This window comes from Podarcis raffonei, chromosome 11 (genome assembly GCF_027172205.1).
Source record: "Podarcis raffonei isolate rPodRaf1 chromosome 11, rPodRaf1.pri, whole genome shotgun sequence".
Taxonomy (NCBI): Eukaryota; Metazoa; Chordata; class Lepidosauria; order Squamata; family Lacertidae; genus Podarcis; species Podarcis raffonei.
The window spans coordinates 16205199-16229929 of NC_070612.1; the positions used below are offsets into that span (position 1 = coordinate 16205199).

At 39.8% G+C, this 24731-nt stretch overlaps 1 protein-coding gene across 1 annotated transcript in view; it reads right to left on the reverse strand.

Annotated features, from left to right (window-relative positions):
- MTMR12 (myotubularin related protein 12) overlaps positions 1–24731 on the reverse strand; it is a 36463-nt gene that overhangs the window by 10781 nt on the left and 951 nt on the right. Inside the window, exons 2-11 of the mRNA XM_053408474.1 lie at positions 15351–15405; positions 12801–12940; positions 11280–11352; positions 10780–10910; positions 8004–8097; positions 4835–4958; positions 3115–3190; positions 2341–2447; positions 1274–1398; positions 554–632 (exon numbers count right to left, since the gene is read on the reverse strand). Of these exons, the coding sequence (XP_053264449.1) occupies positions 554–632; positions 1274–1398; positions 2341–2447; positions 3115–3190; positions 4835–4958; positions 8004–8097; positions 10780–10910; positions 11280–11352; positions 12801–12940; positions 15351–15405 (1004 nt within the window). The remainder of the gene's footprint in view (positions 1–553; positions 633–1273; positions 1399–2340; positions 2448–3114; positions 3191–4834; positions 4959–8003; positions 8098–10779; positions 10911–11279; positions 11353–12800; positions 12941–15350; positions 15406–24731) is intronic.

A 24731-nucleotide genomic window follows, 5' to 3' on the forward strand; every position in this document is an offset into this window, starting at 1 on the left:
ATTGGGTATAAGTCCTTTCTTTGAGCACCCCTCACTCTTTCATTTGGGAAGCTCACATCACTTTGCTGCCCAATTCCAGCCTTGCTGATTCAGGCGATAATGATTTAGAGTTTCTCAGCTCTGCATCAATAATCAATACAGTATTTAAGATTTGTAATGCTAGTATTTTACAAGGTTTTTATGCCTTCTTTCCTGTACAGTAATAAGGAAATGTGTCTGTTATGTGCCTGAAGACTCATCCTTGAAAACTAAAATTATGTGTTCTAATATGAAAGGGACCAACTCTGACCCTTGATGCTGCTGTAGAGGGAACTGAGGTGGAAAAATTAACTGTCAGACTCAGCATCTGCTACATGAATGGAACAAAATTGTCACATTAACTTAAATGGAAGGCCTTAATTATGATATGAAGTCCATAAAGCCATTGTGTTATTGTTTGATCTTATACAGGTGATTACATCTTGGAGCTAATTCAGATTAAGTTTGGCATTGCTAGCTTATTACAACATTAACTTTTTAAGATGCACTACAGTTGAAGCAGGGTTTCACCAACCTTACGATTTCTAGCCAATTTGTACTCTCCAATAATGAAAACCATTTCACATCAGTATCCCAGAAGTCTGTACTGTTATCTGTAAAAAGAAGAGAAATTGTTTTTAGCTATTTCTGGTGGCAACTCAAGTACTTTACATCAAAAGAACAGAAGATTTCAAAAGGCACAATGATATTTGAGATATGTATTGACTGTTATGTTTGCACCCACTGGAAAAAACATGAATCAGAGCAGTAAGTCATCAGTACAATAGAGCAGCTCAAATGAATAAGTAGTAGAGCACTGGAACCAAATGTCTGACACTGACAGCAAGTGGGAAGTTATCACAGAAACTCCTTGAACTCAAAGGGATAGGATTGAACAAGGAAAACAGAATGAAAAAACATATGGTAGTCAGTAGTATCAGAAGCAGAAGATACGTCTAGGGGTAGTGAAGTTAGACGTGGCTCTCTTTTGTAAAGTGCTATTTTGCTATGGCTTTTAGTGCTGTAGAACTGTTGATCTTTGGCTTTAGACATACTACATGAGTTCACACATTTGCAAACAGCTAATTCCTCTCAGCACTTCATGTATCAGAAAAGCAACATACAAGTTTAGTTACAAATTTCAAATGGAGACTTCAGCCAGTGGGGTGGTTACTGGAGAAAAAGTGTATTTTTTGCTTTAGCAAGTCTAGATAGGATATTCCTCCATAGTGCCCTCAATATAGTTTCCACTTACCTATTAGAAACAGCTGTTTAAATCTGGTGTATGCAATTTGGATCTCTTGCAGAGACGGAAGACTACTTGACAGGACATCAACTTTCATGGCTTCATAAGGAGGGTTATCAAGTGTCTTATACATACTGAAAAACACATTAAAACTTATGATTTAAATTGCTTAATAGTGACTATTTTAAAATTAAAAAGCAAGGAAGTTTACAATCCAATTTCTTACATGTCAATATAAATGTCAGTTTTCTAGGGTTCAGAGTATAAGATCAGCTATAGCATGAGTGGCAAAGACAGTCAACAAGAACACAGTTTTTTTGCAATTACTTTGGTAAAAAACAACATGGTCTTCTTGACTGGTTTTTTTCACTCTATAATTGGGGTAAAGAACCTGTGGCCACCAGTAAGATATTGTGTTACAACTTCCATCACCCCTGACCATCAGTCATGCTGGCTGGGGCTGATGGGTGGTTGTACTCCAACAGCACCTGGAGGGCCCCACGTTACCTATTTCAGTTCTAGATAGGAGGAACAATGCTAGATTTACTTGAGCTCTTGGAGCCTTTGCTGTATCTCCCAGTTATATTGTTAAAACTGTACCTCTAATTTTCATAATGGCAGTGGTGTTTTACATGTTTATAATCTTCCTCTTCAAAGTTCCAGGGATGCTTATAGAACCAATGGTGAAGACAAAGTGATACATAGGCTTTGTTTGTTGATTTAGACCTGCTCCTATAGACAAGCCCTATAGCTAGTGGCAGTTAGATGCGCCCTGCTGTTTGGGAATTTCATCGTTGTGCTTTGGGTTAGCAATTGGTTTTTTGTTTTTTGGTCCAGGATGGATAGAAGAATGTATAAAGAACATTAACAGCCATCTATGGCAAACAATCACTTGCATTGCATACGTCAGTCAACATTAGGAGAAAAACCCTGCAGTTCACATCACCCTTGTGGTAATAGCACAATGAACATAGTCATAGGCAAATGTTTGTAACATGCATATAAAGTAGGAGTGAAATAAAGCCTGATGAGAAGATCCTCACAGACACTTAAAAATGAAAGAAGCTACTACTGACTCCTCTAAGAAGATTTTCTGTGTTTGCAGAGCGTTGTCATCTTGTGCTTTGGGCAGAGTAGACATCTTGAGGAGAGCAGCACCATTGTGGCAAGACCAACACCAAATCTGCAACACACGTTTATTCTCATCAGTAAATATTACCCAAGGGGCATTCATTTTGTTATAAAGTAACTGCATCATACAACAGCATGTTACGAGTGAATATTAGATCACTACAGCATTTCTGCATTACATTTAGTTTTCTTAAGGACTGCCAGTAATAAACTGCAATCATTTTTAAACATCATGAGTTAGGTTAGATGATCATACGATAACCTCTAGCTCACATGCTTTCTGCCTACTCATTTTCGTGTTTGTACAAGACATAGGTTGAATCAGTCTCCAAGTCTGGTTTGAGGGAAGCCACATTTTTTACATCACATAAGTGGGAGTGTGCAAAGCCCGAGGCTCCACTTCCAGTTCTCCAAACCATGGAAGATTCTCCCAACTTCATTCACAGAATGTACAGAAATTTCATTCTGAATTCTGTGGTGCCAACATTTATCCTTATTTAATAGATAGAAATTAACATCACACAAAATTACATGACCCAATGTTCAGGAGTACAAAACTATCTCCTTTCTTGCCCAGCTTCTGTTCTTAAACTGCACTCATTTGATATATTACTCAGATTCTTCAGCTGTGCCACAACAAGTCCTAAACACACCCTGTGTAAAGTTCACTTCATTCCCATACATGTCTTCCATAAATTCTTGACTACGAATATACTCACTGGAATTCCTCTTCCTTCATATTCCGAAAGGTCCTCTTCAGCGACAGACATGGGAACAACGAAGTATGCTGGCAACCTGAAAACATTAATTAAAAGTCAACAGCAATTTGCACTTATGATGTGGAACACCACAGGAACTGTACAGTTTTTTAAAAGTTCTCAAAATAGGAACCAAAGGCAAACAATATTTGGAGGGCACCATGTTGCACACCTCACTATAGAGTTTGTATCCAGAGACAAGCTATCTAATGGCTCTCCCCATTCCTCCAGGGGATACGCTCCCTGTATGTATGTCATCCTTTAAAACAACATGCTCCAGCTTGCTTCCTAGGTTTCTAGCATTAGAATATAAACATTTATACACTTTCTCTCCCCAAATGTCATCTGCACTTACTTATGGAACTTTGGTTGATATAAATTGCTATCACCTCTGCACCTCCAATGCCTACTGCAACCCCTCCCCCTATTGGACCAATGTTCTCATCCCCTAGATTTAGGTTGAACCCGACGCTCCTCAACTCCTTTTGGCCTTCCCTCATGAATCAGTTTACAAGCTTTTCTGCCACCTTTTTTATTTTAGGTACCAACCAGTCTGGTTCCATTCTGACTCAAGTGGATTATCAGCCAATTTGTGCAGGTCTAGCTTGTCCAAAATGTCCCTCAGTCCAAACACTTCAGTCATACCTCATGTTACATTTGCTTCATGATACGTTTTTTCAGGTTGCGTCCCGCAGTGACCCAGAACCGGAAAGGGTTACTTCCGGGTTTTTCCACTCGCGCATGCGCAGATGCGCAAAATTATGTCATGCGCATACGCAGAAGAGGCAAATCGCAACCTGCGTGTACACAGACACGCTTCTGCGGGTTGTGTTCTATTCATGTTGCGAACGGGCCTCTGGAACGGATCCCGTTCGCAACCAGAGGTACCACTGTATTGGCTAATCCACACATTGAGGGCACTTAGCTGTGCTTGTTTTGCTAGCCCTGTGTATGGAATAAGTAGCATTAAAAAAAAAAGCTATCTTGCAGGTTCTGGCTTTCAAGCTCCTACCTAGGAGCCTGAGATTTGCTTCTAGGACTGCCTAACTACATTGCTAACTATTCGCGCAAGGCATGATGGTTAACAGCAACAACCGGGGGAAAGAAAGACATAACATCTTACAAGGACAGGAAGAAACACCACAGACAGAATAATTGCCACACACAGGAAGAACAGGGATATAGTTTGAGTTCCTCGCTTGTAGTTTTATAAATCATTTAATTAGTCAACACAAATAGAAATTATTAGTATTACAATTGTTGTATAAAGATTATTATGACCCGAATGTAATAGAAATTAAGATTTTGGAACGCAGAAATAATGCAAATAATCAAGCTGTGAATTCTAGCAAATGGGGGGCCACCTTATCTAAATTATATAATTCAGTATTTAAACTACTGGTATTAATAATTGTATTATAAATTGGTATTGTTATAATGAGGCTATTATTAGATTGTAATTGAAAACTAATAAAAATTACCATAAAAAAGGAAATGCTATATTTATGGGAACCTCTGAATAACCTAATCATTATTAACAACTGCAAACACCTCAAGAGAATAAATCCCCAAAGATTGCTATTCAAATTAATCTGTTCAGAGCTTTATAGAACAGATATAAAAGAAATCAGTTTACATTTGTTAATTTGTTCAACAGCAATAGTATGTGAGCTATACTTACTTTTTAGAAACATTGTAGTCCTCATTGGAACTCACTGCTTTGAATTTCAGGTTTCCTTTGGTTCGTTCCAGTTCCTGACGCCAGTCATTAATAGAATCAAACATCACTGTCTGATTCTTTTTTTCTGTCAAAATATAATTTGTTAGTTCTAACCAATCTAACAAAAGAACATACATTTGGGGTGTTTTTAGCAAGAAACTAGAAAGTTTAGCTACAGGACTGGCTGAATTTAGTTTTGTGATTTAAATGTAGAAATTAGCATTTCAACATATTTACACAAAGCTATTGATTTGACTAGTGGCGTAGCGTGGGTTGTCAGCACCCGGGGCAAGGCAAGTAATTTGCACCCCCTAACCCGTGGATTTGCGCCCCCTAACCCTAAGCCCCAGATGTTGCGCCCGGTGCGGCCGGCCCCCCCTGCACCCCCCACGCTACGCCACTGGATTTGACCTAGAGACTACACCCATAACCCAAAGCGAGAAACTCACAAACTGTTTCTACATGCTCAACCCTTTTCCCTCTTTGAATTGCTTTCAATATCCTCAAACTGCTTTTTGAACTCAGATCAGCTTCAAGAATAGCTTGGAGTGCCACAAAAGAGGCATCCTAAAAAGGAAACTGCCAAAAATTCAGGTGCAAATGTGCCCATTTGCAACATGGTCTGTACAAGCATCAGTACTCCCTCATAACCTAACATTTTCAGGAATGCAAGTTTAAAAATGAAGGGTTTTAAGCCCATACAGAATATGCTATTCAAAGCAGTAGTCTCCATTCATACCAATACATCCACAATACAGTTTTTCCACATACCAGTAAATCTAATTAGGTGGTTATAAACTTTTGATGAATTTCCATAAAAAGCAGTGGAAGTACAAAATACAGTGTCAAACAATTCTAAGTGCAGCTGTAAGTACATCAATGCCAGTTATGAGAAATAATCAAGCACACTTTTTTTTAAAAAATTAATCATTTTTTCGATATAAGCATCAACCGCAAAAGATACATACAACAAAAACCATGGAGTGAACAAAAATGGAGTGAAAAGTTAGGGGTACAGATAACAAATGAAATATGGGAGTCAAGTATAAGAAACAGAAATAGCCACTATGGATCTAAGACTAAGACTTATTCAACAGAAAATATTCAAAGTCCACTGGACTCCAGCAAAACTATTCCAGAAGAAATAAGTGCAGACAACTGCTGGAGATGTGGGAGTAAAAATGCGAACTTAGTACATATGTTGATTAACTGCCCAATGATAAGATCATTTTGGTGCGAGGTGAGGATATTTATAGCAAGAGTAATAAAAAGAAATTGTTATTTAGGGAAATTGAATTTAATAAATTATATTCCGGAAATGTGCGAGATTTCAAGGAGTCAAAAAAAATGGATGTACTGTGCTATATTAGAAGCAAAAAAACTTGTTTAGATGAATTGGAAGAGCCACAAAAAGATTCCATTGAGCACATGGATTGATAATATGGACAGATTAGCTACATATGAACGAATTGCATGTCGACGTAAAACAAGAATGGATAAATATGAATAAACCTGGAATGAATAATCAAGCACACGTTTAAAAATTGCATTACAGCAAGTCAGTCTAGCCATAAGAATTATATGCAAACACATGGCTATTGGATGTCAGACACTAGTATAACAGCAGTCTGGGAAGTGACTGCATAACTATCTCATTGTTTCACATCCAACCTTTTTCCTGCACCCAAACAATCCAAATGTTGGAAAGAGTATATATAGTATCATTCATGAAGTGCAAGGTGTTTAGTTTGCCATAAACACACCAATGAGGGAGCTGCTTTGCCTTCGAACAGTGGGACACTAGTAATGTTAATGAAGACCAATCATTGGGACACTCAAATCATGCAGGAAATATTTCTTCGAAAAGGGAGAAGCTGCTCTTAGAATACCAACCAATTAAAAAAAATTCTCCTTCCTTCTTCTCATTCACAATATTTCTACAGACAGGAAGTATATACCAAGAAGCCCACTGGATTAAAATATTTCTAGGGCTTAACCAAAATGGGGAAGGGGAAGCATTTAACAGGAAGCTGCACACCACCATAAATAACTTTGTTTTGTCATTTTGGGAGTGGTTTGAAAAACAGGCCAAGATATTCACCTATTCATAGCAAGGGTGGGAAGCACTGCCCTTTCTGCTTCAACTTTGTAACAATATCATGGAATCCACTCTGGCTAGGATTCCACCAGAGTTACAGCTTAAGAAATACAGAATGTTTTAAAGGTACATTAAAGTAGGTATGGGGTATGTTTTCAATTCCAAGATATTCACACTTCAGTCTTGGAAAATAACTGTGGGCAAAGACTTAACATGGTGCCAAGTTATCACATAGGCAAAATAATGTTTTGGAATAGTTTTCACTTGCGTTGCAGCTACATACAACTTAGGGAGTGCTTACTGTGCGCTGGTACAGAGTACTGTATGGATGCCCTAGTATCTTCCTGGATTTTACCTAAAGCTGTTTGGATATGAAATTGAAGATCTTTGTTGCAGTTTATCTTTATCCTCTGGTTAGTTTCACCTCAATACAGTGAAGTGACACTGCTTCTACCTCTTGATTAAAACAGACACACACACACTCTACATTTATATCATTTCAGCAGCTAGAAGTAGCAGAAAGGTTTTTCCCAGTTATTCTCAGGCTAAGCACAGCTGCTTTTAGTTTTAGTTTTATTTACCAGATAAGGAATCCAAGCATACAGAAATGAAGCCTGTTGATTTCCTTCTCATAAGTTCAAAATACTTGGGACAAAAATTCAGACATGCAGCCTTCCTAGCAAATCCTTTTTTTCAGCAAGAGAGAGAATTCAGCACAAAGTGTTGAAGAGACTTATACAGATATCCACCGAAGTTCCTCTCTTTGATTCCATACAAATGGGCATTTTATCACATCTCATGATTCATAGTAAAATAGCTTACTACTTAGATGACCATGCTACTGCCATTGAAATGAATGGGAAATGAAACCACCAAACACCTAAGCAAATTTAGTAAGGAAAATAATTTGACATTTGCCAGTATCATAAATTCCACTTCTGCATGAGTAGTTATACCACCTGAAGAACAAACTGGCTTCAACAGATAATCCCCAATTATACTGAGAACCAAACCAAGTAGATATATGCTTACCTGCTTTACTTGGTACAGCTGTTGCATAAGAGAACAGAAACAAGCGTTTAAATAGCTTAGGAGTCTGTGTTTGATGAACTATGCCACTGACGATCTAAGAAAGGATCAACAAATCAACACATTTATAAACCAGAACAAGGATTAGCCAGAAAGGAAGTCTAGTCACTTACCAAGAAGCTCCATCCTTGTTTGGGGCAAATGAGGCATGCAGAAAAGAATGAGTTAAACCCTGCTACTACTCAGGAAGGCAAGGAACATGCTACTAGCTCTCACCTTTCTGCGACTGAAGCAAAGGAAGCATCCAGAAAGGAATGGAGTGTGTTTAAGGTACCCTGATCCTAGGAAGGGAGAACAGACTGGCTGGTTTGTCAGATCAAGACGAGGGCAGAACATGCTGAAGCAACCATCTGATAAAGGATACCGCTTTGGAAGGCGAAGAAATGGTGAAGAAATGGGAGTGAAGGATACCAAGAGGGAAGCCGAGTATGAGAGTGACTGCATGTTTTATGTATTTTCTTAGGGTCTAGTTTATGCCTAGTCCTGAGCTGATGAAAGCACAAATTAACCTTCAAGATTAAAGTTGGTCTGTGCCCAGGGTGACCTTATTCTTATGGAGAATGTTTAGATAGCTTTTTACTGACAAGGCTCCCAGTTTGGAGAACCTGCAGACTGTATATATCACAACTAGATTAACCATCTTTTTAGGCTTGAAATTAATACTTAAGGTTAAAATGCTGAGCTCTAAGTGGTTGAAAAGAAACTCTGTTGGGTGAAGGCAAAAAAACAAACTGGGGATAAACTTAAAGAACAGAATATAGCACAAAGGGCTAGGGACCTTCCAGCCCCCAAGTCAGACTTGACCAAGAGTCCCCATTTCGCCCACCAGACCACTTCCCCCCAAACCACATTGATCTGCCCTACACCTGACGTTATATGAAACATTAGGTGTGGTGCAGGTAGAGATGTGTCCAGTGTCCAGTACAACGGCATGAAAGCAAAACTGTTAACCACCCCACGCATCAGCTGGTGGCAGGGAACTTCAATCCTCCTTGGCTTGACTATGCATGCAAACTCGCCATGGCCAACTTGCTTGCACAGCTAATCCCTGCAGAAAGCAGGCTAGAACTCAGGGTGGTTAATCCTGCTTAGTTACTACCTCCCCCTACCTCCATGGGCCAATGTTGACAGTTGAGTGGAACCACCCACTTGTCAATCGCCCTATGTCATTATGACAATGACTGACAGAAGGGCGTGAGAGATTTTAAAAAAGGCAAGTCACATGTTCTTCACATTCCTGGGTAACAAGAGGTTGAACCCATTCTTTTCTAGATGTATCCTTTGTTCCAAACAGAGAAAAGTTGTGAGAAGTTAAATGTTCAAGACTCCCACACATTTTCAAGCTATATTAAGGTCACTTTTTAATCTTAAAGGCAGTGCAGTCTAAACCCTTATACTATTGCAATGCTCTCCATACACCCATGAGTATGGACAACTCCCTGTAGGGGACCAACTTCATAAAGAATGGACCAAATGTAGAACTATATGATGCAACATAGGCAGAAGCTATATTATCTTGGATGGGTGAACAGATGAAGCCAATATCAATTTGTGTGTCATTACCAAGTATATACACTTCTGCAATGTTCAGAACTAGATGTAAAAAGGACTTAAGTAATTCTAGCTTCTGCACTCAATGTATAAATGGAGCCACAGCCAAACTATGGCCTCGCCATTGAGGTGGTGCTGCATGCATGAACACGAACTCCTCTCCATTCTATTTCCTGGTTTGCCAGAAGGCCATCCAAATCAAGCAAGCTATGTTCACCATGAACCAGGAGCTGGGGGAAGGAACTGGAGCAAGCCTGAGGCTCTTTATCCCGACATCTGAACAACGGCTATGGTGTGATGTCAAAGCAGTTCAGACAAACCGAAGGAAAGAAGCTTCACTATTATGTAGACTGCACTTTTAATGCTACTGGGAACTGTACATATTATAATAGATATAACCAGTCACCTGAGGGCTTTTGTGTGAAAACAGAACATGCAAACACCGCATGCCATTTTCCTGTGATTTCCAAATCCTCAGTGGCAATTCTGAAGTTTTTAAATTTTAAAGAGTGACTAATTTGGGGGGCTCCCGCTTTCTCTAAATGTGTCAATTTTTCATTCAAATACATGAAAAAAGCTTACTGCTGCCGTTAGAAACAAGACTTCCCGTATGTTCACACAGTATCTGTTAGTGTGTGATAAATGTATCAATGCTGGATTGGTATAAAAGCACTAGCTGAATATTCCTTTTACTGTTTTTCTTTATATTTGCATATTTCTTTTAATAGTAGTATTTTAATACTGTATTTCTATTCATAATAGTTGAACGTGAAAAGTTCTCTCTGTGCTCCTTTTCCCAATTCTCCTGTGTGACTGGAAAACAAGCCAGAATCTGGCTTGTTCCAACATCTGAACCCAGATTCATGCTTTTCTTTATTACAAACCATCTACAAGCAGTAAACAAAGAACAAACCTTGGGTACTGCTCATTGTTTGAAACCACGAACTCAGGTTTCAAATGTCATGACAACTCTGACTTGCTTCCAGCAAGTTTCATAAAAGCAACAGGAGAGAAATTTTCAGAAGGGTGTACCAAGATGCTGCACATCCACATTAAAACTTTGTAAATGCCCGACGGAAAAAGCTTAGTCACTCTATTCATGGAAGTTTTGTCATAGCTACTCCCAAATGTTTTTGTTCTAAAGAAAGGGAATTGAGGCTACAGTTACCCGTTTTACTTCTTCCTCCTTGGTGTATCGCAAGCAGAAGTGAAACACTCTGAGATCTTTGCAGTAGATTATCATCGTCTCTGGGTATTTTCTCAGTTGACCATTCAGGGGTTTCTTTCTCTCATCATAAACTTTAAGGGGGGAAAATAGTTTTAACATTTCTCCATGCAGTGAGTTAGAACAGGGAACAAGGAAATCTACCCCTTCTCTATCATGAACAATTCTATCAATAGTTTTAGATTAGTGACCATGACGGGAGATGAAAAGAAACACACATTCATCCTGATATAAGGAATGGAAAACTATCTGGCCAGAAAGGCTATTTGAGAGTTGAGTATGTTGGAATACATGCTTCATAGCAAGTGATCTTGACACATTATATAAGATTTACAAATTAAAACTCAAACAAGTGGCACCAAAACTGAACTTTAGATTAGGATCACCAAGTGAAATAAGACGTTTAGTTGACACCCAATAGTCACAAGAAGTTGTCAGCCTACCTCCATAAAGCTGGTCCACACACTGAAGAGTGATGTCATTTTCCCCAATGATTTTATTATAAAATTCTAGTTCCTGAAAAAAGAAAAATGTTTTGTGTGTTCCTTAACAGACACTAGTCTTTTCATTTACTCTGTATTGCAAGTATAAGGTTCATAATAACAGGACTGGAAGACTAGGGTACACTCTCAACCATGAAGCTCAGTGTGTGACCTTGAGGCAGTCACTATCACTCAGTCTAATCAACTCACTTGTGGCTACGAGTTTTGAAGTTTCTTTTTCCTATTTCCAAAGCCTCAGTCTTCCAAGAGCGCCAACATCCATCCATTACTCTCCACTGATGCCTAAAAATGCCCAATTTTAATGTCACATCCCTGCCAATGTGCGATCTAATCTTACCTAAAAACAAATCACTTTACTACAGAGACTGCTTTGACATCGCTACAGATTTGAAGCTGTGGATAATTTAATTGTTCACCAGCAACTTGTCCATGCTAAAAGAACTAGATACACATTTAATATTTGAAGACAATTGTTAAGCCTCATTTTTACCTCCAGTATTCTAAAAGCTACATGTTTAAGGGAAACCTCTACCTTAAGACTCCAACCTAAATGGGCCAGAGTGGTGTTTTGCAAAATATTTAAATATAGCATGCAGAGCCAGGCAGGCAGCCATCCCTGGCCACTTTTGGATGAAACTATCTAACCCCCGCCTCATTTCAGGTCTCTCTAATTCTGAGGTATTGCTTTGGGCCTCTCTGGAGAACCACCTTTGCTAGGAGAAAGACAGGGAGTATTACTCTTGATCCTCTCAGACATCTCAGTGGCTTTCAATATCAGCCACTACAGTATCCTCCTGGACTTCCTTGCAAGATTCAGGGCACCATTTGTAATGGTTCTGCTTACTGGAAGGTAGGCTTGAGAAGGTGGTACTGGGAGACTGTTCCTTCTCAAGCAAGTTATTCTGTAGGATTCCTTGGGATTCAAGATTTTCCCCCGTGGTATTTGGCATTTACATTAAACTGCTGGGAGAGGTTGTCAGGTGATATCAGAGTAAGTCAACATATTCCAATTACAGCATGCTCCATTTCTCGTTTTCAGTAAACCAAGGTAAAGTCCATGAACCTATGCCTGCAATCAGTGACTGACTGAGAGTGAGAATGCTTAGACTGTTTTATATGGATTATGAATTTATTTTTATTTTTTTAGGTGAGGAAGCAGCTCAACAGACTATGGATGCATCTCATTCTGGATCTGATCACCCTTCCTTACTAGGTCAGATTTGTCTTGGGGCATTGCTAAAATCGATTTTATTCCTGGATTCTCAGGTTGCAGCTGTAGCTCAGAGTGTCCTTATCAGTTCAACTAGTACATCAACTACTGGAAACTAGAGATCTGGCTACTATTATTCTAGCTTCAACAGTTTCTAGACTGGACTCTAAATGCACTCTATGTCAGCCTGCCACCATATAATGAAGAGGATACACTCACAAGATAGCTTAAGGTTAACTTAGATTCCTTACATCATCCTCCAAAGCAGGTTCTTCACCAAGGAATGAAATCTTGAAATTCGTGCATATAAGTTTCCCATAGGTGCCACGGTTTGATCCATCATCTTGTGTGTACTTCAAAACCATATTTGCCTCGCAAAGCAGCAGTTCACCTGATGGAAATCAACATGCTTCTTAGCACGGTGTAGTGAACTACTCAGGTTCTTTAATGCAAAGCTTCTCTAACAAATTATAAATGAAGTTGTCACATGTAACTTCACTGCAGGAAAGAGTACTTGAATTACAGATGCGAAATATTTAAATCAATGGCTGCTATTGAGTATTATTGGTCTAAATTACAGAGCTCCTAGTGTTCATTAAATCCACTTTCAAATTTTAAGTACGCTCTGTATTACATGGCTAGTTACCTACACTGCACAAATAGAAGGATGCTAAAGCAAATTAAGACAGGCATCCTCAAACTCGGTCCTCTTTGGGGACTACAATTCCCATCATCCCTGACCACTGGCCCTGTTAGCTAGGGGTGATGGGAGTCGTAGTCCCAAAACATCTGGAGGTCCAAGTTTGGGGATGCCTGCATTAACATCTGGAGCCTTTAAAGCAAGCTTGTTCTACATATAGCCATTTTCCACTACCTTCCCATTCTCATTTACCTGTAGCCCTCCAGATATTAATTGATTTCAATCATCCCTGACCATTGACCACTGGGAGTTGTAGTCCTATAACATCTGGAGGCCCACAAGTTACCCATATCTACTGTTAGCTGAATCGCAAAGCAGAGTCTTCAACTTCCTTCACATTTGGGACCCGCCTTTAACCCCACTAAACCTTGTACCCACAAGGGTGGCCAGATGCCAGAAAATAGGGTTCCTACACCTAATATTGGGACGCGGGTGGCGCTGTGGGTAAAACCTCAGCGCCTAGGACTTGCTGATCGTATGGTCGGCGGTTCGAATCCCCGCGGCGGGGTGAGCTCCCATCGTTCAGTCCCAGCTCCTGCCCACCTAGCAGTTCAAAAGCACTCTTAAGTGCAAGTACATAAATAGGTGCCGCTTTATAGTGGGAAGGTAAACGGCGTTTCCGTGTGCTGCACTGGTGCAGGCTCGCCAGAGCAGCTTCGTCACGCTGGCCACGTGACCCGGCAGTGCTCTGGACAGCGCTGGCCCCCGGCCTCTTAAGCGAGATGGGCGCGCAACCCCAGAGTCGGACACGACTGGCCCGTACGGGCAGGGGTACCTTTACCTTTAACACCTAATATCTCCATATAGGGCAATATTGGCAGATGCAGTTCACCATACAGGAACAGGACAGTAGTCTTCATTCTATACATCTTTTTGAGATAAAGTTGCTATTCCTTCTCCCCACCCTTGCTTACTTTCTCCAAAAATATCAAAGAAAGTAGCAATTGTGCTCAGATGCTGCAATCAATTCCTATAGCAGCCATGTGGGGGTTCTTTTGAACAATGCATTAATGTGGTGACCATGTGCAATAACCTCCCAGCACACACAAGGCCTCCACATTCCCTCACACCTTTTTCCCTCTTCCGAAGTAGGAAGGGAATAATCACAACCTTGAGAAATACTTGGAGATGAGGAAGTGAGAAGGGTGTCACGCTCTTTGCTTGTTGAACTATGAACTTTTCCAGGCTGAGAGCAGGACCACACCTGCCCATCTCAGCCTTGAAAAGTATAGAGAGAGGAGTGAAAGTGCACAGTGTGCTGCTCCTCCCCGCTTTCTTTCTCAGTTCTCTGAGTATTGGCTATTCAGGTGCTTGCTTCAGTCCACTTCAAGCAGGAAGATGGAAAAGCACCTTGTAAAAATACTGAAGACGATAGAAAAAGGTAAGTGGGAGTAGCAGCCAGACCCAATGCAAGGAGGTGGGGAGGAGAGTGAGGCAACTGAAGAGAGAAAAATGAAAGGGTGGATTGTATCTGCATTTTCTCAGATTGTGTGCCCCTCTTCAGCTGAGCTTCTGCTCTCTATGGCTTCTCTCTCTCTCTCTCTCTCTCTCTCTCTCTCTCTGGGTTTGTATCTTGCCAAAGAGAGACTTTGCCTTAAACAAGAATGTTTGGTAACGAACATGTCTACCATGGCAGTCATTTTATGATGGCGCCCAAGGTGCTTTCTCACAATTCCAAATATGTCCATGGGTCCAAAAACGGTTGGACCAACCTCTGTTGTAGACTACCAACCATTATGCAAAGCTTCCAGACTGTTCTTTCTTGGCAACAGTTTGCATTGGCCCAGGAGTTTTCTCAGCCACAAAGCTTTAAACTTTCCCAGCCCTGACATCATTCATCAAAGGCTCACAGCTCCTCTTAGTAGCAAAGTAAACATCGAGCCAGTCTTCCTCATCCCTTAAAAAAGGAAGGTGTTTGAGACAGTACTGCTGTGAACCTAATAGTTACTGTCAACTTTCACCATCTGTTACAGATATTGTGGAGGCATTTTACAAAAGAATAAAAATGGAGAAATCTTGACGCATGTCCTTTATCTCACGTCTTCTAGGCAGGTCATGCGTGTAACATTGGTAAGATTCTACAGCATTGTCTGTATGTTACCTGGCAACAAATCTGGCTCTACTTCCTTTCCTGTGGCTTCCCTCACATATACCTCCTAGAAGAAAAGACACTGCATTAGTCCAAATCAGAAGTAAAAAGCTCTGTTTCAAATGCTTTCCAAAATGTATTGCTTTAGGAGGGTTCAAAGTACCATATTGTTTGGCAAATAAAGTTATACTGTAACTAGAGATTGGCCAAGCAAGCAGCTAGTCCAGCAAAGGGTTCACAGATTTTCTTTACGCATATACATACACACAAACCCAAGAAAGCCAAGAAAGCAACTGTATAAGTTGCTATTATAACAAGAAAACTATTATTCTCTTGTTGATTGCCACTTAAACTATGCAGGAATTTGAGTTCCTATTTTATCAGACAAGTAGCTGTTTAGTTTTTGTTGGGATATTCTAACAAACAAACTCTGGCCATCTAATATTAGCTGAAAGACAACTTGAATGTCTGCCCCAATTTGGTTCCAAGGCTGTAGAATTCAGTGCAACACGGTGTCCTCCTGCCCTTGTCCTAAGTTACACAAGCCACTCAAAAAGGAAAACCATTACCACTTTGTCAATTCCCAACGCCTGGCCGCACCTGCCATCTACAGAAATGTTGTACTTTGAGGGCTCAAATACATTGCTATTCATCATTAACACTATCTTTACTATTCTGGTTCAAACAGCAAAAGATGTTGTGTTAAGTTTATATCAATATATACATGTAACTGTTATTTTAGGATTTGCATCAGCTAGCCATCATCCTCTATTTTCCTAATGGCTTTTAAAAAAACAACCTAGCACTTTAATTAGTCTGCCTTTTACTTCTCTAGGTACCTATCTGTGCTTTCTCCTCCACTGAAACAATCCTTTCATATTAGTTATATCATGGACCACTATTCCCAGCTGCTGCTTCACCAGTAACAAGTAAGCCAGGAGTGCCCAGATCCTGTTCCACAACCTGTTTCAGCTGGGAGAATATCACAGTCCATGTTTGTTGCATAAACAAACTAGTGCCAAGATAAAAAATTTACCGTTAACACTCAACAGTGTTCTTTACTTCCTAGCAAGTAAGGCAAATGTCAAGAACATAGCAGCTCCAGTATTTTTTTTTTGTATCATAACTTTTATTCCTTTTCACATTTGAACTGTTTGACATGGTTGCATTGTTTACATTAGTGCTTATGGCATGCAACAATTACATAAATTTATTAAAAAACACTCACACACAACTTTGTTAATATATTCAGAAATGTTCATCTAAGTATACATATACCAAAATTTGTAGAGTTGTGACAGATACGAAATGTATAGTAGCGTTTATTGCTTAGATTGCTGACCATAAGTGAATGTATTTTGTATCAACAACAATTCGAAATTATAGGAAGTGGGAGAAGGATAAAAATAAAATATGTACTTCATGAATGCCAGGCTGTGCTGCAAGCTATGGGTACTATTCTACCATATTGTGTGTGTTATCAATAAAGTCACATCAGACTGCATAAAATTTCACAGAATCTTAGAGTTGGAAGGGACCCCAACCCCCTGCACTGCAAAAATCTCAGCTAAAGTGTCTATGACAGATGGCCATCCAACCTCCGTTTATAACCTGTTTAAAAACCTCCAAGGTTTGGCCTCTGGCTAATTTTTAATTTGTTTCAATTTTTTCAATAATGCCATTTGCCAAATTGCATTGTAGCATTGGCCCACAGTTGATTGTAATGATTTCCATGTCCTGGCAATAGTTATACTTGCAGCAGTTAATAGATGTGCTATACAAATATTATGACTAAATACCGGAAGCTTTCCCTAACTATTGGAATTTATAATCTTTTCAAGAAAGTTTCCTGAAGTTGTTGGGGGGAATGAAAGATTACTTTCGTTTTTAATAGCTCCAGCAATAAGGACAACTGCATTCCCAATTGCTTCCTTAAAGGAAGCAAATAATCTAATAAATAATCTAAAATTTCAGAGGGTTTTAATTTACTTCAGCTAATATACTGCCTAAGTATTAGTTGCTTAGGCAAAAAGAGGGGAAAACACAATGAGCTAAGGCCACTGACTTAATGACCTACTTGTGCCTCTACCAAAACTACCTGGCTGGCTTTTCTATCGGAAACATGATGCATGATAACATTGGTCCAAGCTGGACTCGTGTCCTTATTGCTAGTGGCAATCCATTATAGTGTGACCCATTTCTATTATCTTACCTAAAAGTGAAGGTAAATATTGATTTTTCCACCAGCAATTCACCTTGTTTTACTAAGATGAAAACTATCTTGATAGTTTTTAAGATACTGGAAAAAAGCCAACATTAACATCAGTCTACTGTTGAACCTAAAACAGTAGACTGATGTGGAAAATCTTATTTCCTTCTTGGCCAAATGCAACACTTTTCTACTTCACAGAAAATCTGCAAATTAGCCTGTACTAGGAAATGCGCATACTGGACAAGATAAAAAAAAAGTAGGGAAGGGCAAAGAACTAGGATGTTACAACCCTTAAATATGATTTCTCATTTACCTTCTAAAATCATGGGGCTATTAGTCAGAACGCTGCCTATATAGCTAATATATTTAATATTTCAGAAACTGTTTTCCTGATTTTTTTGTTTAATGGTTCTGCAGTATTCAAAGCTTCTTGCCAAATTCTGAGTCTCACACAGACCAAGGACATCTGCATCACATGCACTAAGCAGCAAGTTGGCACAATACCAATAAACGTCATTAAATGAACAGATAGCCTCTGGTTGTCTGTGGAGATCTAGAACACCTTTGGTTGTCTGTGGAGATCTAGAACACCTTATCTGTCTGGATGTAAAATGGTGAAGGCTAAATAGCCACTGAAACAGCACTCCCCACCTGAATATTTTGGATGCCAAAGTCTCACTCAAATGTTAATGTAATCCCAGCTAAGTAAGCTCTGGGAGCAAAAAGTTGTGTAGGGTCAGCTAGAGTATTTCATGTTTGAAGAGCTGTAGCTGTACCAGAAAGGTATAGCTAGAAGTTTACTAGTGTCAATTTACGCATGTCATGTTAAAGCATATACTGTATATAAGCTAGTAAGATTAGAGGCAAGGACTTGAGTAATATAACTGAACAGCCTAAGCTCAAGAACGTGGGCAAAAATATTTTAGACACTCTTTAGGCATGAAAGGTAGCATGAAAATTAAAACACGTGATTTGAAAACACTTAAATCTTAACATTCTTGATCCCTGAACTAAAAGGTGCATTGGTAAAAGCTTCAAAGAAAAACAGGATGCAGGTTTCTAAGACTGAAATGATTCAGAGTTGGACAGCTGAAACAATAAGTTGCACAATATTGAGATGTGCAGCTGCATAAAGAGCGAGTGTGCAGTCTCTAGATGTTCATAAGTCAGCTTTGCACATTGTGGAGTTATTCATCCCAATGGTCAGGAGCTGATTAAAAAACAGCCAAGGCAACAAAAAGACAAGAACTTTGAATGCATATTCTATTAGGCAACAGAATATTTGATCAGATAACTGTAATCCATTTTTGGAAGTGCATAAATTCTTTAAATATATAAATACACACCTGGATTCAAAGTTCCCTTTTCTGAAAACAGCTGCTATCCCGAGTGCATTTAACAAGTGGCTAGCAAATCCAATTTACACATCATCTTGGCTGTACCAAACAGACTACAAGTAGGGGCAGAAAGAAATGTATTGCAGATTTAAAGGTTCACCATTTACCAATCCTTACAAAAATATACTGCAGGGTTGTTGTAAACCACTCAGACTGATCTGCAGTATTAACTATATAGTGTAGGGCTGTTGTAAAGCACTCTCTTCTAGCCAAAGCTTCTTCAAACCAGTAATATAAAAAACTTGACATGCTTTGAAATTTACAGTAGTAGGATTCTATTTTAAAGGGTTTCATTCTAATTAAGAAGAAAGTGAGAAGGAACAGAGCTCTTTGTGGCTACCTCTTGCAGAGTTATTTTGGTTGGGGTGGACTCATTGATAACAATTCCCAAAGCTACTTTAAAATCTTGGATTTCTCTGTTATTTTTATGGGCAGCTCTCACCTCTGCCCCTGGAAATATTTTAAAATAGCTTCAGTATGAAGCAGGAAGTGGCCTATGCAGTCCGATTTTTTCTTTATACTTCATAGCTAGAGTCTCTTCCTTCTTTTCCATGCACTAACTTCCACCCCCCTCCAACTTGATTTTCTATGATTAATTTCCTGGGTGGAGGTGCTACTGCTTTGTCTACATAAATATAGACATTCTCCTTCGAGATCATAAATAGAATACAAGATAAGCCATGACAGGCAGTACATGCTGGAGTCAATATTGTCCAGCATCATCAGCTTCTCTTTACCTGGTAAGAAGGATATAGCTGGTTTTTAAAACATTTTCGTATTCTGCAAACACCCACACCCACACACAGAGAGAGAGAAAATCCTTGACATAATCCAAGCTGCAAAGCAGCAGGACATCAGCCAAATATAAATGCAGCAAAGACTAAACTTTGCATAGCAGTGAACTGTTTATTGTGGGAAAATGTGAGTGTTTACAGTTAATAGTATCTACTCCAGGGGATGTGAAATTCCCTACACTTAGTTTAGCTTTCATAGATGAAATGACACTACTTCACAAGTAGCTGAGATTCAACACACAACAGTAAGTTCAAAAACACTGTACTTTTATCATAAGCTTACCTGGTCTTTCTGCAACTAGAATTATAGAACACCAGAAATGCAAAACTGATGAAATATATCCTTTCACCCACCATTTAACTTGGGTAATGCCAACCAGGTGTTTAGCTAATAATGGAAACTATCTTGAATATGTAACCCTGGCTATCAGTAATCCCTGGTAATGTCATTGGTTTTGACCAGGGGTAGGCAACCTAAGGCCTGTGGGCCAGATGCGGCCCAATTGCCTTCTCAATCTGGCCCGTTGATGGTCTGGGAATCAGCGTGTTTTTACATGAGTAGAATGTGTCCTTTTATTTAAAATGCAGCTCTGGGTTATTTGTGGGGCCTGCCTGTGTTTTTACATGAGTAGAATGTGTGCTTTTATTTAAAATGCATCTCTGGATTATTTGTGGGGCATAGGAATTCGTTCATTTCCCCCCAAAAAATATAGTCCAGCCCACCACATGGTGGTACCACTGTATTTGGCTTAGAACAAGGAGCCCTGGGTTGAGTAGTCTGCTCAACCATAAAACTCACTGAGTGACCTTGGGCTAGGATCGCTCTCTAAGCCTAAAAAATGGTATCAATATTGTAGAGAAAATAAAATGAGAGCAGGAGAAACCATATGTGCCTTCATGGAAGTAGTATATAATCTTAAAATGTACTCAAGGTCAATGGAGCTGCCATATTGCTTGCAATGCTCCACAGTTAACTACATTAGAAACTAACACAAAATGTGTCCTGACAAGAGTTGTCTGACAACATACTTATCCCAGGGATTTTCCCCAAGCACCACCTTGCTCCCATTTAATGAATGCAACTTAACCTTGGAATTTTCCCTGCAGTACATACAAAACTGAAAATAGAAGTTTTCCCCCAGGATAACTTTGAGCTCATCTGAGGCTTAGGATACTTTTGTGCAAGTTATCTCTGAAGGACCTGACCCCCGCAAAAAAGACAATATACTAGATACTAGGAAACTTTATCCAAATTTGTTTCCTATTTAGTCTTTGTTCCAGTATAAATTAACATGGAGATAACTAAACCAACAAACACAAACACAAATTTTAATAGTGCTGCACAATGATAATTGTATTTTTATAACAATTATTTGGGATATTCAAATCATTTTTAATGTCCTTCAGTTAACGCCAAAGCAGAATGAAACTATAAACGAGTAGAACCAGTATGGAACTGGCCTGAAGGGCAAGTTCAAGTATCTGCTTTCATTACTTTGGCAAGTAAAGAAAGCATTGTGTCTGCTTTCTTCCCCCTGTCAAATTGGAAGCATGGCACCATTTCCTTTAAAAGTAGCTTCTTACAACATCTTCTATAACTCTAAACGTTGCAATTTTCAATTCATTCTGGCAAGAAACAAGGGATATTTTCCTGACCATTATTCAGTTTCACCACACTTGGTACACAACAGCACCATATGGAACTTTATATACGGTACCTGTGACAAGTCATTCATTAGCTGTTAAATTTGGAATACAAGATTAACTGGCACCTGCTTAATGTGGGAGATTATCAGCCAAACCTAACGAATACCACAGAGCTGTAGGCAAATACTCAGACCATAGAAATACAATGGTAAAGAGGGCTCTGTGGAGAAGGGGCATTTCCTCTCTCTTCTCTCTATTCCTTTGACCAGCATTGGATGCAGTCATGCCTCAGCTTTAGGTATATGCCTGAGGCTGGTTATACTGTAAATATAACCTGCCTAAATATTTTGCCTGCCTAGCTTTTACTGTTGCCTTTGCATGATTATAAATCTTATTCTTACACTTACTTTACAAGTTGTTGTCTGATTCTTTTTTAAGTGGGGTAATAAAGGGAGAACCAGCTTCATGGCTAGACTTGCTCTAAACAAGGTTTTACATCCCAATACCCAAATGCTTCAATTTTGCTGCTAAGTATTTTCAAACTCTTCATCCCATACACATGGGGGCCTGGAGGGATAAACTGCAACTAATATATCCTCTCCTACCTATTAAAACCCACCTCACGCTTAACACTTTCTCAATGCAAATATTTTCCTATGCACAGTCAAACCAGTTGGCTCACTGCCTGCCTAATCAGGAAGCAGCAATATGCACAAAATTCCAATTCTCCCTTCACAAAGGTAATCTAGAAGATGCACAAGTCACAAGCTTGCAGTTACCCACACATTACTGTACACCTAAATTTATATCATGAGCCTTTGAGCAAAAATACATACAGCCTCTGTCTGAGAAGAGATGGAAAATCCTACAGTGCACTTACATCAGCAGGTATTATCTGAAACCATCTATTCCCCTATTACTCTTTGATTCCCCTATTACTCTTTGATGTAGTTAATAGTTTGCTGCAGAATATGTATGAACATGAGATGTAGGGGTTGTGAAGCAGCGCCTCTTCCATCACAGCATTCCAACAACACAAATTGCCCTCCAATACCCTGCCAAAGACAACCTTCTCTCCTCAATTCACTAAACTCCCTCAGCACACCTGTCTACCTAATGATAAGCTCCTCAGGCATTTAAAAGAAAGCAGGAAATGCCATATTTCAACACTCCACTCACACCATTCTTCACTGGCCCTGTCATACACTTCCAAATATCAGCTTTTGGGGGTAGTGGGCACATTTGGGAACCTGAAAAATCCTCAAGGGCATTGCAACAACAGGAAGAGCATCTCCCTTCAAGAATGGGGGCAGGACTGGGGCTTATTTTGAATTTTAAAGCCTAGTTGCAGCAGGGGAAGAGCACTGTAGCCAACAGAAGGCCTTTTTTTAAGCCAAGTTGTAGCATAGGTGACATTTTTGGCAGGAGGAGCACAGCTGGTTAAGGCGTTAGCTTATTTTCTTCACACCTCCCTACCCCACAAAAAGCCCCCTTTGCCACAATTAGGCTTGAAAATATGCCTACAAAACTTCTTTCAAGCCTAATTGCAACCAAGCAATTCTGAGAGGGAGTCCACAGAATTACATCTGCCTTACACCTAGTGATGCGAGGTGAGAATATTCAGAAATCCTATCCCAACCACACCTAAGCACCACCCATCTCTGACCAAGCTACTGTTTAAAAGAGGAAGGGGGGAAGAGAAAAATTTAATTGGGTTTTTTGTCCCACATGCAATCGTATTTAGTACAATCAAGAATGCAGTTTTGCAGATAGATTTGATTTGTAATGGCAGAGGTCACCACAGGCAGAGAGCAGGTTTAACTCCCATCAGAGGTGCACACCTTTTCTATATATTCCCCTTATAGTAATTAATGACTGCTATTCACTCTTATGGCAAATAGAAAATTGCTATTTTTACAATGATGGCAAAGTCTGGCCGACTTCCTCTTGACAGTGGAAATATAAAGCCCACTGAGTGCTTTGCACTATACAAGGCTTCCTTCCCCACCTACTTTTGTCACAGCAACAGGTGCTTTACTGTAACTACAAATCAATATACTACACGCATATAGAGGTCCTTTCCTCACAATGCTACTTTAGCCTGCACCCAACTCAGATTTAAGGAGCTTGGAGGGAGCAAAGCAGGAAACATCCCTTAAGGAACAAATGAAAGACTATCCCATGCAGGTTTGAGTCACACCACTTCACAAAGGTTAAACTCTTCTGACATACCTTGGCAGCATTCAGAAAATGCAAACTTAAAATTGACCTTATTTCATCCCAAATATATAAAGGCTGACATATTTTAAAATGAAGAATTACAGGGAGAAACTAGCCTCTCTATCAACAAAGCAGTAAGGCTACAAACCCTTTAAGCAGCCTTACCTGGAAGTAGGTCCCAGTGAGCTCAGTGGAGCTTGGTACTGAGTAAACACATAGCTAGGGAGGGCCTTACTTCGACCACAGTAGGAAAGCTGGTATCAAGCTAATGGTTAAATATGAAGCTTCAACAGGGGCACTTCACCAAGCCAATGTATTTTTTAAAACCATTATTATTCAACGACTACACTTGTTTTTGTTGGAAACACACCAACATGAGTATAGATATGACCAGCTACCATCAAGATGTGAAATATTTCATGGTTTCAATACCTTTATTTTTGTGCAGGTTAAAAAAAACAAAAACAAATCCCCCAGTAATTTAACATTATCAAAAACTAAATTTATCCTTATTCTCTTCCCCTGTTTTCTCCTCCTCCCACTGCTGTTACCTTCTCCCCCCCCCCTTCCCATCAAGTAAGCTTTTAAGCTCCTGCAGCAGGGACTTTCACTGTACGAAGCACCACACACGCTGACGCCAGACAAGCGACAAATTCTCCTCCTTGCACACTTGGTGACTGCCCCCCCTCCCCTCAAAGCAAAACAGTGCAGGGGGGGTGTGAGAAAGTGAAAGCGCACCACTGACCGAACTTCACAGCAGGCACACTAACCTACAAACAGGAAAAAGCAATATATTGTTATCCTAAAAAGCAAAAGTCTCGCGGCGTCATGAACACAAGGTTTTTTATCATGGTTACACTTCTGCAGAAGCCACATCCTGCTGATAATGCCAAGGCCGTGGGTTCGATCCCCAAATGGGCCACGTGCCTACTCCTGCATTGCAGGGGGTTGGGCTAGATGACCCTGGGGGGGGGAGGGAAACCCTTCCAACACTATAGTTCTATGGTTGTTTTTTATATTTAAAAAAAACTTCACTTGTGAGGGGCACATGCTCCCCAAATAAAGCAGGGACCACCGACCCAACTTTGCAGCACCTGAAGGAAGCAACTCTTCTAAGAGACCT